The sequence below is a fragment of the Schistocerca serialis genome, chromosome 5 (assembly GCF_023864345.2).
Source record: "Schistocerca serialis cubense isolate TAMUIC-IGC-003099 chromosome 5, iqSchSeri2.2, whole genome shotgun sequence".
NCBI lineage: Eukaryota > Metazoa > Arthropoda > Insecta > Orthoptera > Acrididae > Schistocerca > Schistocerca serialis.
The window spans coordinates 702,532,741-702,549,507 of NC_064642.1; the positions used below are offsets into that span (position 1 = coordinate 702,532,741).

At 46.5% G+C, this 16,767-nt stretch overlaps 1 protein-coding gene across 1 annotated transcript in view; it reads left to right on the forward strand.

Annotated features, from left to right (window-relative positions):
* Positions 1 to 16,767, forward strand: part of LOC126481555 (uncharacterized) — a 391,928-nt gene that overhangs the window by 358,951 nt on the left and 16,210 nt on the right. The window contains exons 6-7 of the mRNA XM_050105397.1: positions 2,856 to 2,913; positions 9,411 to 10,862. Of these exons, the coding sequence (XP_049961354.1) occupies positions 2,856 to 2,913; positions 9,411 to 10,862 (1,510 nt within the window). The remainder of the gene's footprint in view (positions 1 to 2,855; positions 2,914 to 9,410; positions 10,863 to 16,767) is intronic.

The window sequence follows — 16,767 nt, forward strand, 5'->3', positions numbered from 1 at the left end:
CGTCATGTTGACCAACACATCCAGACCCAGCCCATCAATATGGACAACCTCGGACGCCACACCAATTTGTGTCTCCAATGGCGTATCATAATCTTCTGTGAGGCCTCCATCATGGTGTCGGCGCTGGCGTCCAGATGATGTTATCGTTACCATCTGTCCAGATGACTCACTCCTCACTGCAACACCTTTAGACCCATCCCACCAATATAGACACTTGGCCACCAAACTATTTCTCCTCCATTTTCTGCCAACTTCAGTTCCACCTTCCAAATATGCAATCCTCCTTTTGAGACCAGTCACAAGCCATTTTTCACTGCTCATAATGGTTTGTGAATAGTGATATATTCCGAAGCGATCTCATTTCATGTAGTCCATCTCGTAGATGTCTTGACCACCAATTCGCGTGATCACAGCCCAACGGAGGACTTCTGGGACGCTACCGGAAGCTAGATCAGCGCCCTCAGACCAATGGCCAATTTACCAAAATGGCTTGACTTGTGCGTAGACATCTGGTACCATATACCTCCAGAAACCTACCAAGAACTTGTCAAATCCGTGCAATACAGACTCTTCCAAATCTGATGTACGCACAGTCCGCAGCACGTTCGTCTGAAAGGCCCCTTGATCTCACAAACGCCAAAGAAAGGGCTTGAAATGTTGTGTGATGTTGTTGGTGTCTGTCAGGATACTTGTTTCAGTCTCTCGGCCGTTTCCATCTGCTTGGCCGTACACAAGCACCAACTCGACTTGTTCCCGACATGATTACCGGACCATTCTGCTGCTTGCTGTACGCTGTGTCAATCGCACAGCTTGCAACACGCCAGGAACACACGGCACGTGGTCAGAGGAACTTCCATTCGTCAGTGCCACCTACCGTGGCAATGATGCTTTTCTGGGTACACGTCCATAGGACCTCTTTTCCTCCATCTTCAGTCAGGAAACCGTGTCAACAGTTTGTCAGTTTCATTAATGGTTCAAATGGCTCTGAGCACTGTGGGACTCAACTGCTGAGGTCATTAGTCCCCTAGAACTTAGAACTAGTTAAACCTAACTAACCTAAGGACATCACAAACATCCATGCCCGAGGCAGGATTCGAACCTGCGACCGTAGCGGTCTTGCGGTTCCAGACTGCAGCGCCTTTAACTGCACGGCCACTTCGGCCGGCAGTTTCATTAATGTTCACCCTATATACCCGCATCGAAATCGTGCTGTGTTGTATATACGCTGCAGCGGCGTCCTCTAACGGAAACGTTTCGATCGCCCCTTATACAACGTAAGCAGAGTAAAGTCAGCCAAGAATTTTTCTAACTTATTTTTTATTGTAGCCTACTGTACATGCACGGAAACCATATAACTTTTTATTATATATCATGCTCCATTCATTAGCCTGACGCAAGGAATGAAATAAAGGTAGGAAACAAATACATACATATGTAAGTCTGTAGACTTTCGTGATCGATGCCATTGAAGTTAAAAAGTGTTAGGCCGCGTCACTTTTCCTCTACACGAACGACGTTTCGACTCCGCTGCTGGGATCTTCCTTAGCATATTGTGGCAGTCAAGGTTACCGGAGTATTCACCTAACAGTGAACACCACAAGATCCTGAAGAATATTCCAGCAGAGGGATCGAAACCTTGACCACGTAGAAGAAATATAGCACGGCTTAACATCCTAGAATACTTAACATCCTACACAATAGCCCGCATACGTGGTATGGTGAATCGTCGTTACAAAACTCATACATAGAGGTATTCTTTCCTCTGTTCTCTTTCTTTTATTTTCGTTAATCGATAGAACTTATTAACATTTCTTGTAGTTGAAATCTGGAACGAACAAAAGAAATGAACATGTAAACAAATACTTCAACAGCTGAGATGACTGTTACGAAGCGTAATGGTTTCCTTATCAGTGACATTTATGTACACATATTTCAACTAGAATCGAGAATACATGATACAGAGCTACTGAAGGCGAACGAAATTTGTACACTATCGTGCCGTGGATTAAGTGACAGTAAGCTAGGCAACCTATTCCATCTCTCTCTCTATAGAACATCTTAAAAACTAAGACTTGCATCGTATGTGAATGAAGTAAGCTGATTACACGAAGCTACGACTATTAAACATCTTTTGAAAGTGGCACTATGTACTTCTTAGCTGATTGGCTGGGTATCAGGTTACAAAAGCAAAGGTTTGGCGTTAGAAATCCAGTCAGTCCTGGGAAGCATTAGTTTGTGGCTTTATGTTCTTCTAGGTCTTTTCACACGTGGCAATGGTTAATGTATACGAAAAGTTCTACGTTTCAGGAAGTTTAGGGTCCACAGTGACCTGTAAATACCCTTCCAGCTTGCCTGGTACTTCACTTCATAAGTCAAAGAATACGACTGGCATACCACCTGCAACAGGTGTTCTGTTAAAAGCAACCTTTGTGTCAACCATAGGTTGACTGATAGAACAAAACTCCTAGCAGCTACATTGTATGTAACCATGAAAATTTGAAACTGCATACCAATTTACTGAAACGGCAAATGTCCTGGACTTCTTATGACTACTGTGCTTTATTTTAATTTCGCAATTTGCCTGTAAGCCATCATTTTTATTATGACATACGTCACAGATGTGAAAATAACACCACAGCACTCGTTACATTTTATCGCTTAGAAATATTTTCCATATAAACAATAATAGAAGAAAAGTCGAGTTATTGCACGGTTTTCATGTGCACATACGTCCTTCTAGATTTCTACGGAGAAATTTACATACTGTGTATACCAGATAATATATTATTTCTTTGTGTTATTATTTCATACGACTGCCAAGTCGGACTACATTCTCAGCTCTGTCATTGTTACAGGTGGCGGAGGATTTACTGGAACTAATGGTCCATATCGCAGAGAATCCGACGCGTTGGCGTAAGTATCACTGAACCCATTTCGTCTCATACGTGTTAGGTTCGCTGTGTTCACGCTAAATAAGCAACTGAAATGTGCCACAAAATCTAATATCTTGAGGCTGATGCAGAAAAGAAGAGTATCAGAACAATCCGCAATAGAATCATGGCACAGGTTCTGTCCTCTCCGTAATTTGCCTAAATAGAAACAAGCACTCCCTGGTGGATGCCTATGTATTTGCGCGTCGTCAGCTTCTTCTCTGTCAATTCTACTTACCAGTTGCACTTATATCCCCATTTGATCTCATCAAGCAGGGCCCAGGTCCATACCTTTACACCACAAAAACGGGGCATAGAACGCACGGTATCGACATGTGTACCCATGGACGCCGACCTCCATATCAAGGAGGCAATCCATTAAAAGCTGTGCTATGAAGGTTATGTAGCTAAAAAGTCTACAGGGAGGTCATGAAAACTGTTGTCGGGCAGTTTAATACCAAATATTCAACATGTAACGAAATCGTATTTTAAGGCACAAAACAACAGATAAGTTAGATTTCAGAGAATCATTGCTTCATACAGTACGAACAGTCTTTCAGGGCCAGTAGAGGGTATGGGACGTCGAATCGATGACAATTTTCCAGATAATCATAGGTCCGAAATGCGCCACTGTCGATATACGGCCACGAGATGACGATCAATGTGAGCCGTTGGTAGCGGGGGATGGAGGTGGAGGGTCGCGGAGTGGGTGGGGGGGTGGGGGGAGTGGCAAATGATTGTCCGGAAGGTGAACGTTTTTGGGCGCGTCCAGCAGTGTGAGCATGAGCGTGCAACAGTACAGCAAATTATCTTTAAAAGTTTGTGGTATTATGTACTTCTAGAGTACTTGATTTGGTAATGAAATTTTAGGGAGTAAACAATACAAAATATTCTCATAGCTCAATAACGGTGAATTTCCGAACTGTGGTTATCTGAAGAACTTACCTCCATTCGACGTCCTTCACCCTACACAGTTAATTTTGCATCCAATGAGAATGTAAATAATGTTCTATGCATCTACATTTGCATCTATACTTCTCAAGCCAGCTTGCGGCGTTTGGCGGCGGGTACTTGAATACCACTGCAACTTTCCCTCTTTCCTGATTCACTCACGAGTACCTCGTTGGAAGAACGATCGCCCGTACGCCTCCGTGTGGGCACGAATCCCTCTGATTTTGTCTTCATAGTCTTTTCGCGAGCTATACGTAGGAGGAAGCAATGCATCTGTTGACTTTTCTAGGAAAGTACGTTCTCAAAACGTTCATAATAAACCACACTGTGACGCAGAACGCCTCTCTTTCAGTGTCTGTCACTGGAATTCATTGATTACCTCTGTGAACCTTTCGTGCTTACTATAGGAACCCGTAACGGAACGTACTGCTCTTTTTTCGATCTTCTCTATCTATCTGGTACGGATCTCACACTGACGAGTAAATTCAAGAACAGGTAGAACGGGTGTTTCCTGAGCTGCTTCCTTTATTGATAGACTAAATTTCTTAACGATTCTTCCAATGAAACTCAGTGTGGCATCTGCCTCACTTCTGACAAATTTTTCGTGTTGGTTCTACTTCAGATCTCTCCGTATACGCACCCCTACATTTTAAATGGAAGAAGCTGCTTCCAGTGGTTATTCAGCAATCGTGTAATGATACAATAAACGGTGTTTATTCGCGACAAGTTGCATTTGTTTATTTTGAGGGTCAGATGCATTCCCTGCACCAAACGTCGATCCTCTGCAAGTCTTCCTACATTTCGCTACAATTTCCTTGTGCTACCTCTCTGTATACAACAGCATCACCCGCGAAAAGCGTCGTGGAAATTCCGACGTTATCTACTACGTCATTTACATAAGGGGTGATCAAAATACAAAATTTTGAAAAACACAGACCTCAGTCGCGAACACAATTTATTTGTGACCTAGGTTTCGGTGTCACAAGGGACACCCTCTTCGGACAAAGTTAAAACTAAATGTTACAGCCTAACGTACCAAAAAATACGAAAGCTGCGATCATACCTGACAGCTTCAGATAGTCAGAAATAAAGTGAAATGACTATCTGACTATCTGACGCTGGCAGGTATGACCGCAGCTTTCCTATTTTTTGGTACGTTATGCTGTAACATTTAGTTTTAATTTTGTCCGAAGAAGGTGCCCCTTGTGACACCGAAACCTAGGTCACAAATTAATTGTGTTCACGAATTAGGGCTGTGTTTTTCAAAATTTTGTATGATACAACAGTCGCTGATTGACAGCCATGTTAAAAACCTTATGGTGATCAAAATGTTTCCGTTTGAGGGTGCTGTCGTAGCGAACATGCAGCGCAGCATGACTCCGATGCGATTATACAAGCTACGTCATGTAGGCAAGGGATAAGTGTTACATTCGTGTCATTACGACGTGTGTGCGGTAAATACGGGAACATGAACTATGCTGACGTTGTTCCCAAATGTATCCAAAAAGAACCAACGTACTGTTACTCTTTTCTTAGCTGTCGAAGGACAAACACCAGTAGACATCCGTCGGAGAATGAAGAATGGGTATAGGGCAGCAGGTCTGTCGACAGCTAGTATTATGGAATGGTACACCAAGATCCGTGCTGGTCGCGATTCGACACAAGACATAGCCCAGAAGTTACTTCAACTCACATTAGAAACACTCGAACACCCACCCTATAGTTTTGATCTCTCCCCGTGCGATTATCACGCCTTCGATTCCTTAAAGAAAAGACCTTGAAAGATCGACGATTCCTGTCGGTTGACATGCAGCTACGGTCTTCTCCATGCAACAGGACACCGTGTTCTACAAAACGGTTATCTTGAACCTTGTGCGTGGGTGGGATGATTGCCTCATTGCACACGGCAATTTTGCCTGCTCGGCATACTGATTCTGTTGCCTGCTCGGCATACTGATTCTGGACTGTATGGCTTTCGACCGGAAAGTTTTTCATCGCCCCTTATATGCAGTATAAACTAATGCCCGTAAAAGTCTCCCCTTGGGCACGCCCGAAGCTACTTTCACGTCTGAAGACTTCTCTCCATTCAGAGTGACACGCTGTGTTATGTTCGCTAGGAACTGTTCAGTATAATCACACAACTGATATTCCGTACGCTCGCATTTCTTTCGTTAGGCGGCAGTTCGGAACTGCATCGAAAGCCTTCCGGAAATCAAAGAACACGGCATCTACACTCATGCTCATAAACTAAGGATAATGCTGATACATGGTGAAACAACGCTCTGGTGCACAGTTTTCGGGCTTTAATCACCTCGGGGTATGACCATGCGGTGCATTTGACCTGTGGTCGTCGCACGCTGGTGATGGCAGCAGTCCACATACGCAGATGTGTGTTGGTGCATGGCAAAGTGCGGTGCAGCGAGTAAGTGTGCAGACGTTTTCAGACTTGCTAATGACTGTGTGTTGAAAATGGCTTTAAGAACACATATTGATGACGTTATGATGGGTACAATACTAGGGCAACTGGAAACTGGTCAAACACAGCAGGTCGTAGCACGGACCCTCTGTGTCACATAGTGTGATCTCACGATTATGGCAACGATTCCAGCAGACAGGAAACGTGTCCAGGCGCTACAGTACGGGACGTCCACAGTGCACAACACCGCAAAAAGACCGATATCTCACCTTCAGTGCCCGCAGAGGGCCACGGAGTACTGCAGGTAGCTTTGCTCAGGACCTTACCGCAACCACTGGAACAATTGTCTCCAGACACACAATCTACAGACGACTGAACAGACGTAGTTTATTCGCCTGGAGACCTGCAAGGTGCATTCTACTGACACCTGGTCACAGGAGAGCCCGTAAAGCGTGGTGTCAAGAACACAGTACATGGTCATTGGAACAGTGGTCCAAGGTTATGTCCACGGACGAGTCCAGGTGTAGTCTGAACAGTGATTCACGCCGGGTTTTCATCTGGCGTGAAGCAGGAACCAGATACCAACCCCTTAATGTCCTTGAAAGAAGCTTCATGGAGGTCGTTATTTGATGGTGTGGGGTGAGATTATGATTGGTGCACGTACACCCCTGCATGTGTTTCACAGGTCAGGTGTACCGGGACGTCATTTTGCACCAGTATATCAGCCTTTTCAGAGGCGCAGTGCGTCCCACCTTCCTCCTGATGGATGATAACGCACGGCCCCACAGAGCTGCCATCGTGGAGGGGTATCTTGAAACAGAAGATATCAGGCGAGTGGAGTGACCTGCCTGTTCTCCAAAGGTAAACCCCATCGAGCACGTCTGGGATGCTCTCGGTCGACGTATCACTGCACGTCTTCAAACCCCTAGGACACTTCAGGAGCTCCGACAGGCACTGGTGCAAAAATGGGAGGCTGTACCCCAGCAGCTGCTCGACCACCTGACCCAGAGTGTGCCAACCCGTTGTGCGGCCTGTGTACGTGTGCATGGTGATCATATCCCACACTGATGTCGGGGTACATGCGCAGGAAACAGTGGCGTTTTGTAGCACATGCGCTTCGGGGCGATTTTCTCAACTTATCACTAATATGGTGGACTTACAGATCTGTGTCTTGTGTGTTCCCTATTTGACTATGCTATTAGCACCAGTTTTGTGTAGTGCCACATTGTGTGGCACCAGATTGTGCAATTATCCTTAATTTATGGGCGTGAGAGTAGCTGGGCGCCTGTAGCTATTGCTTTCTGGATATCGTGGGGGGGGGGGGGAGGGGGGGGGGAACAGAGGGAGATGGGTTTCACACGATCGAAAATATTGGCCAGATGGTAGAACAGGACAGTGATTTAATAAATGACGACCAGGCACTTTTTGCCTGTGAGCTGCTTGCACAGCAGAGTCATCTGATGTTGACTGTACACGGACTGAGGATCGTAACTGGTATTTCATAACGCTTGTGTTTCTTAGACGACCAGTCCTTCCAACTCCTTCTGAGCTTTCTCAAAGTTACTCAGAGGTGACTAAGATGTCGATGCGATGGAAAATTACAGAATTCGATATAATGAGCACGATTTCCCTTTCACAATTGAGCCTGCTGCACCAGGTCTCTTGTTCGTATCGTTCGTGTTATGACACAGTGCCCACTCCTTTTCACCTGCGAGGTTCTCCACTCTTTGTTCCACCCTTGTCTAACGAGATCCATCACACTGTGAACGAAGACATTCGATAGTTCTGGTTTGTGTACTTCAGACCTGTCCCAACTTGCTTTTGTCAAACAGTGTCCCTTTTTAGCCATCTGACCTATACTGATCAATATCAAACGGGTTATGGATGATTTGAGTGTTCCTTCCTCAGCGTTCAAGTAAGGAGGTTGCAGATTTAGAGTCGGACAGAATGATTATATGCTCGTCCGTTAAAAAGTTGACGTACGTTGTAGCTACCAAAATGCAGGGCACGACAGACTCGTTGACTCATTTACATACGTGATGTCTATAAATTATCTTTACAGCTTAAGACTTTAATACCTTTAAAACTATACTAAATGTTAACAAATGTTTTTCAACATATGATGAGATAACTCATACAGTTTTCAAATGGCTCTGAGCACTATGGGACTTAACATCTATGGTCATCAGTCCCCTAGAACTTAGTACTACTTAAACCTAACTAACCTAAGGACAACACACAACACCCAGCCATCACGAGGCAGAGAAAATCCCTGACCCCGCCGGGAATCGAACCCGGGAACCCGGGCGTGGGAAGCGAGAACGCTACCGCACGATCACGAGATGCGGGCATCATACAGTTTTGTTTCCTCATTCATACACATCAATGTCTATTCGGAAAAATCCATTTCTCTCCACGTACGATTCAAGATCACATCGGTAACATGTTCCAATCCATTGCACCGGCCGAGCGGTTCTAGGCGCTTCAGTCTGGAACCGCGCGACTGTTACGGTCGCAGGTTCGAATCCTGCCTCGGCCATGGATGTGTGTGATGCCCTTGGGTTAGTTAGGTTTAAGTAGTTCTAAGGTCTAGTGGACTGATGACCTCAGATGTTGAGTCCCATGGTGCTCAGAGCCATTTAAACCATTTTTTGGAAACTTTTCGCCCAGAATCTGACGGACATGTAGGGGACCAGAAGGACGGCGTCCCATTCTGCTGGAATGTGACATCGGGTTACAGGTGTTCCAATTGTGGTACAGTAAACCCCTTTAACATGTCCAGGTAAACATCACCGTTGATGGCAGACTCGATGAAAAACGATGGACCAGTGATGTAACTGCACATTAGCCCACACCAAACATTGACTTTGGTACTGTCTCTTTCCATGTCAGAAGTAACATAAGAATGATGTAAACCCCTCATAAGAGAAACAAATCTCTTCCAAAAAGTCTTTGTTTGCCCACTCTTACCTGGCGTATCACTTTAAACTGATCGCGAAATAAACATGCCTATCATACATAGAACACTTGCGAGTGTGAAGTACCGTAAATGTTAGGAAAATAGAATTGAAAATTTGATAATCTAACACTATCCACGACCTCTTTTGTTACAGAAAGGCTGGCATCAAATCTGAAACAGGACGGAGATCAGAATGATGGCTTTCGCTCGCTGACGAAACGCAGGAGTTTGGAAAGGCTGAAGCACAGACATCAGCAGAGGGAATTCGACTGGAGTAAGCTGAACGAGTACAGGGAGACGTCGGGGCCCCAGCCGCCTGACACCAAAGAGAGGAAGAACAGGTTGCGGCAGCTGATGAAGGCTGGCGTCCTGCCCGAAGACGACCACATTCTTAGGCCTCTGGGCAAGAACAGGTCTGGCAAAGGGGGAAACGGGACGAGAAACAGAAACAAGACCAAGACCAGACAGAGGGGGAGGGGCAGGAATAGACCCAGCCGCAGGAAACTGTCTAGGAAGGGTGGCGCAAATCACGGGAGGCAGAACAGTACGGTTTCTGACAGAACGACCACTGTAGTCACTGACGCTCCATCAGATGTGGAGGTTACCAACACGACGAGAAAGACTCTCCATCCGATGCACGACAAAGAGTTCTTAGAATACGCGCGACAAGTGGCGTCGAGGTACCAGACGCCGCTAACGGATGACGTTATCAGAGAAAAGGTGATGCAGGGCTGGAAAGGGACGCCCGCTCCAGAGAAGGAGAAGCCGACTTACGGCGGGAAGAACTTGGGTCAGTACGACCCAGAAGCGGTCATCTCTAGGTACAAATACGTCCTGACCGACGAGGCCATCAGGGAGAAAATCATGCAAGGCCCGAGAGGACCTTCCTCTGCAACGCGTGAGCGTCAAAGGCCTCCACTGCCACCGCCGCGCAACATAACTGTGCCGCCGTACCGCGAACCGTTCTCTTTCGCGACAGGTGAGTGGTCGGGTTCGAAGAACTCGAGCCACCAACGGCCCCAACAGCAGCAACAGCGGGAGAGGACTGGTGCGGAACGAATCATGGCGGGGAGAAACGACAGCGGAATGGTTAACGTGTCCACGCGTGGAGGCGTCCAGTACGAGACAGGCGGGAGGTCATTCCCGCTAGGTCCAGGAATGCAGTTGAAGCACGACCGTTATTCTACCAGAGACGAAATATGGCAGAATTTCTTCGACAGGGCACTGAACAACACGCACGTGGACAGGGGGTGGGAGAATGAGCAGGGGGTGCAGCCGAAGCAGGCGGTAACTGCTGCTGGCGGCGGCGGCGGGGGCGTGGACGACAACAACCTGCCGGTGGGGCCCGCGCCGCAGCCGACGCCGCGTCGCCTGCCGCACTTCACGTACCACCGCGTGACGTCACAGCCGGCGCCGCGCTCCCGACACCGCGACGCCTACGTGGCCGTGTCGGTGGCGGCGCCGCCGGAAGGACACCGCCAGCGCCACAAGGGGGCGGGATCGCCGCTGCCGGGGGCGGAACAGGGCGCTGCCCCCGCCCCCGGCACCGCCACCGCCGCGACGCCGACCGTTGCTGCAAGCCCGCCGGCCACCACTCCGGCGCCTAGTGAGTAGCAGTAATCGATGCCCGCTGTAGGTATAAGCTAAAATATCGATGTCTCAAAAGATCAGTATTTGTTCAGAGCTTTTTCGGTATACAGGGTGTCACAAAAAGGTACGGCCAAACTTCCAGGAAACATTCCTCACACACAAAGAAAGAAAATATGCTATGTGGACATGTGTCCGCAAATGCTTACTTTCCGTGTTAGAGCTCAATTTATTACTTCTCTTCAAATCACATTAATCATGGAATGGAAACACACAGCAACAGAACGTACCAGCGTGACTACAAACACTTTGTTACAGGAAATGTTCAATATGTCCTCCATTGGCGAGGATACATGCATCCACCCTCCGTCACATGTTATCCCTGATGCGCTGATGCAGCCCTGGAGAATGGCGTATTGTATCACAGCCGTCCACAATACGAGCACGAAGAGTCTCTACATTTGGTACCGGGGTTGCGTAGACAAGAGCTTTCGATTGCCCCCATAAATGAAAGTCAATAGGGTGAGGTCAGGAGAGCGTGGAGGCCATGGAATTGGTCCGCATCTACCAATCCATCGGTCACCGAATTTGTTGTTGAGAAGCGTACGAACACTTCGACTGAAATGTACAGGACCTCCGTCGTGCATGAACCACATGTTGTGTCGTACTTGTAAAGGCACATGTTCTAGCAGCACAGGTAGAGTATACCGTATGAAAACATGGCTGTGAATCGAGGAAATACAGTACATACTGGCGAAACTAAAATGAGCTCTAACATGGAAATTAAGCGTTTCTGGACACATGTCCACATAACATCTTTTCTTTATTTGTGTGTGAGGAATGTTTCCTGAAAGGTTGGCCATACCTTTTTGTAACACGCAGTATATCGCCAATACGTAAATTTTATATATATATATATATATACCGGGTGATCAAAATGTCAGTATAAATTTGAAAACTGAGTAAATCATGGAATAATGTAGATAGAGAGGTACAAATTCATACACATGCTTGGAATGACAAGGGGTTTTATTAGAACCAAAAAAATACAAACATTCAAAAAATGTCCGACAGATGGCGCTTCATCTGATCAGAATAGCAATAATTAGCATAACAATGTAAGACAAAAATGGCTCTGAGCACTATGCGACTTAACTTCTGAGGTCATCAGTCGCCTAGAACTTAGAACTAATTAAACCTAACTAACCTAAGGACATCACACACATCCATGCCCGAGGCAGGATTCGAACCTGCGACCGTAGCGGTCGCTCGGTTCCGGTCTGTAGCGCCTAGAACCGCACGGCCACTCTGGCCGGCATGTAAGACAAAGCAAAGATGATGTTCTTTACAGGAAATGCTCAATATGTCCACCATCATTCTCAACAATAGCTGTAGTCGAGGAATAATGTTGTGAACAGCACTGTGAAGCATGTTCGTAGTTATGGTGAGGCACTGGCGTCGGATGTTTTCTTTCAGCATCCCTAAAGATGTCGGTCGATCACGATACACTTGCGACTTCAGGTAGCCTCAAAGCCAGTGATCGCACGGATTGAGGTCTGTGGACTTGGGAGGCCAAGCATGACGACAGTGGCGGCTGAGCACACGATCATCACCAAACGACGCGCGCAAGAGATCTTTCACGCGTCTAGCAATATGGCATGCAGCGCCATCCTGCATAAACATCGTACGTTCCAGCAGGTGTTTATCAGCCAGGCTGGTGATGATGCGATTCTGTAACATGTCGGCGTACCTCTCACCCGTCACGGTAGCAGTTACAAAACCAGAATCACGCATTCCCTCCAAGAAAAAAGGCCCTATAACGGTAGATGTGGTAAATCCAACCCATACAGTGACTTCCTCGTCGTGCAATGGAGTTTCCGCGACAGTGCTAGGATTTTCGGTTGCCCAAATTCTACAGTTGTGGGCGTTGACAGACCCTCGGAGCGTGAAATGAGCTTCGTCGGTCCACAACACGTTACTCAACTAATCGTCATCCTCCGCCATCTTTTGAAACATCCACACCGCAAATGCCCTCCGCTTCACTAAATCGCCAGGTAACAGTTCATGATGCCGATGGATTTTGTACGGATGGCATCGGAGGGTACGCCTAAATGCCAACCAAACAGTAGTGTATGGAATGCCGGTGCGACGTGCGACTGCACTAGCGCTGACTTCCCCGTGCATAGACGAACCCGCTACGGTCTCCATTTCTTCCTGAACTGTCTCAGCAGCATTACGCCTTGTGCTCGGTCGCCCACTACGGGGTCTACAGTCTAAACAACCCGTGGCTTCGAACTTCGAAATCATTCTCACCATAGCTGCATTTGTCAACGGACCTTTACCCGTTCGAATCCCCTTCCTATGGCAATAGGATCGTAACGCTGAACTAGCACATTCCCCATTCTGATAATACAGCTTCACTAAAAGCGCCTTTTTAGGTAACGTCAACATGCTGCGACTGCTGGCGCATCTGATTCTCTCATTACAGCTCCTTTTATACACGATTTTCATGCGCAGTCACTGACGTTTTGCTGTCCAGCACCATCTGTAGGACATTTTGTGAACTTTGATTTCTTTGGTTTCTAATAAAACCCCATGTCATTCCAAGCATGTGTGTCAATTTTTACTTCTCTGTCTACATTATTCCATGATTTATTGAGTTTTCAATTTTATACTGACTTTTTGATCACCCGGTATATATCGATTAATCGATATTAAATACTGAATATCGAAAGCTATATATTATTGATTTATTGTCCGCTTTTTCCTGATTTGTAGGCAAGAAGTCGGCTCATGGGAACTAGATTTCTTGCCCATTACAATTACTACCAATCTTTGCTACCTGAAAATATATGTCTTACAATGGACTTAATTTAATTTCATTTTCAGTTCTACAAATGAGCACCAGATTTGATCATGAATGTATCTATACTGCAAATTCACTACAGCTTGTTACTTCCGTGCGTCATTTGTACCACTGCAAATGATAGATTGAAGACGCAAAATGCACACATTCGGTGACATCACTTTATGAGAATGATTTTATTACACCCTGTTCCCGTCTATGAGGAAGAATGTCCACTTCTCTTACTCCCTGGCTGACTGGTTGAAGAAAAGATAGACGCAGTGCAAAAGTATCGTACGCTCGGCATAAAAATCACACATATTAATGCACTGGTATTTAATGGAAAGTGGACTCTGTTGTCTGAAATGTTTATTCCTCATTTCACACCGGGTTTGTCGGAAACTGCTCAAAAATACGTAACATGGCAAGTCTCTTCTGCTCCGTCCGGAAGAGTGGAAGGAGACTGACAGAGACCGTATTAAACTAAGAGTTCTGTTAATGACTAGCGGTGATGATTATTGGTTGCATTAAGTAGTTTCTTGTAGATAAGTGTCTTTATAGCACATCGTGAATTTATTGGTAAATGTTCGCTCTAATAAAGTGTTATCAAATTTAAATGTTTGTTAATAATTTCTGAGACTCCGATCAGTTTTTTAAAATTTATGTAAATATCTTAAATATCTATCGACAAGTCGAAATGTCGATATTTTTGACTCTATAATACCTACACTATCGATAGTATATATACACTCCTGGAAATTGAAATAAGAACACCGTGAATTCATTGTCCCAGGAAGGGGAAACTTTATTGACACATTCCTGGGGTCAGATACATCACATGATCACACTGACAGAACCACAGGCACATAGACACAGGCAACAGAGCATGCACAATGTCGGCACTAGTACAGTGTATATCCACCTTTCGCAGCAATGCAGGCTGCTATTCTCCCATGGAGACGATCGTAGAGATGCTGGATGTAGTCCTGTGGAACGGCTTGCCATGCCATTTCCACCTGGCGCCTCAGTTGGACCAGCGTTCGTGCTGGACGTGCAGACCGCGTGAGACGACGCTTCATCCAGTCCCAAACATGCTCAATGGGGGACAGATCCGGAGATCTTGCTGGCCAGGGTAGTTGACTTACACCTTCTAGAGCACATTGGGTGGCACGGGATACATGCGGACGTGCATTGTCCTGTTGGAACAGCAAGTTCCCTTGCCGGTCTGGGAATGGTAGAACGATGGGTTCAATGACGGTTTGGATGTACCGTGCACTATTCAGTGTTCCCTCGACGATCACCAGTGGTGTACGGCCAGTGTAGGAGATCGCTCCCCACACCATGATGCCGGGTGTTGGCCCTGTGTGCCTCGGTCGTATGCAGTCCTGATTGTGGCGCTCACCTGCACGGCGCCAAACACGCATACGACCATCATTGGCACCAAGGCAGAAGCGACTCTCATCGCTGAAGACGACACGTCTCCATTCGTCCCTCCATTCACGCCTGTCGCGACACCACTGGAGGCGGGCTGCACGATGTTGGGGCGTGAGCGGAAGACGGCCTAACGGTGTGCGGGACCGTAGCCCAGCTTCATGGAGACGGTTGCGAATGGTCCTCGCCGATACCCCAGGAGCAACAGTGTCCCTAATTTGCTGGGAAGTGGCGGTGCGGTCCCCTACGGCACTGCGTAGGATCCTACGGTCTTGGCGTGCATCCGTGCGTCGCTGCGGTCCGGTCCCAGGTCGACGGGCACGTGCACCTTCCGCCGACCACTGGCGACAACATCGATGTACTGTGGAGACCTCACGCCCCACGTGTTGAGCAATTCGGCGGTACGTCCACCCAGCCTCCCGCATGCTCACTATACGCCCTCGCTCAAAGTCCGTCAACTGCACATACGGTTTACGTCCACGCTGTCGCGGCATGCTACCAGTGTTAACGACTGCGATGGAGCTCCGTATGCCACGGCAAACTGGCTGACACTGACGGCGGCGGTGCACAAATGCTGCGCAGCTAGCGCCATTCGACGGCCAACACCGCGGTTCCTGGTGTGTCCGCTGTGCCGTGCGTGTGATCATTGCTTGTACAGCCCTCTCGCAGTGTCCGGAGCAAGTATGGTGGGTCTGACACACCGGTGTCAATGTGTTCTTTTTTCCATTTCCAGGAGTGTATATATATATCGCGGCCTAGGATTGGGATATATATATATATATATATATATATATATATATATATATATATAAAAAAATTTGCCCAACCCTAGGCCGCTGTTACCTTACACCAAACCTCCAGATGTCAGATACTCAGGTCAGTACCAAACTTTGTATGTAGGTAGGGTACGAAGCAAAACACCGATTTAGTTCTTGCCGTGTGTTGTCGTCCAGTAGAACATGCGTAAACGGTAAATAAAAGTAACGCTAGAACTATAGAGCACGGGAAAAGCGTTTCTGTAAATGCTCATTTCGTATACCTAGTGCGGGTGTGTTGTTAGCGTGTGAAGTCGTCGTACCAAATATCCCGCGTTCAAAGCCCGCTGTTGTTTTAACTGTTTACGCGTGAAACTATTACATGGGAGAAGATTTTCCTGGCATGTAAAAGGACTTTCCGGGATATTTTTGGCAGCCTCCTTTCACTTCGTTAGTAACAAACCTTTTAGTAGCAAATCTATAGAGGATATTTGCATACATACATGTGCGACAGAACAGACACCAATCGTGATGAAGCAGCTAATGCATTTGTAATTTCACAGAATAAATATAAACAGTTGGAACAGTAGACTAAAGTAACAATTGCTTCACGCTTGTGGAAGCAGTAATAGTACCTTATAAGACTTTCACGCTTAATACAGAAACAAAATTACCGTTATTGTAATTTGAACCCAGGAACCTCAATACGACGATCTAACGCTCTACCAACTTTCCCACGTAAGCTGTATGTTTCAGTTACAGTTATGGTCTTGTTCTGCTTCGTAATTCTTGTGTTGCTTTTAATTACCGACTACACTTGTTCTATTGGACGACAGTACATAGTACTACCTAAATCGGTGTTTTGGTTGGTACTCTGTCGACATACAATGTTC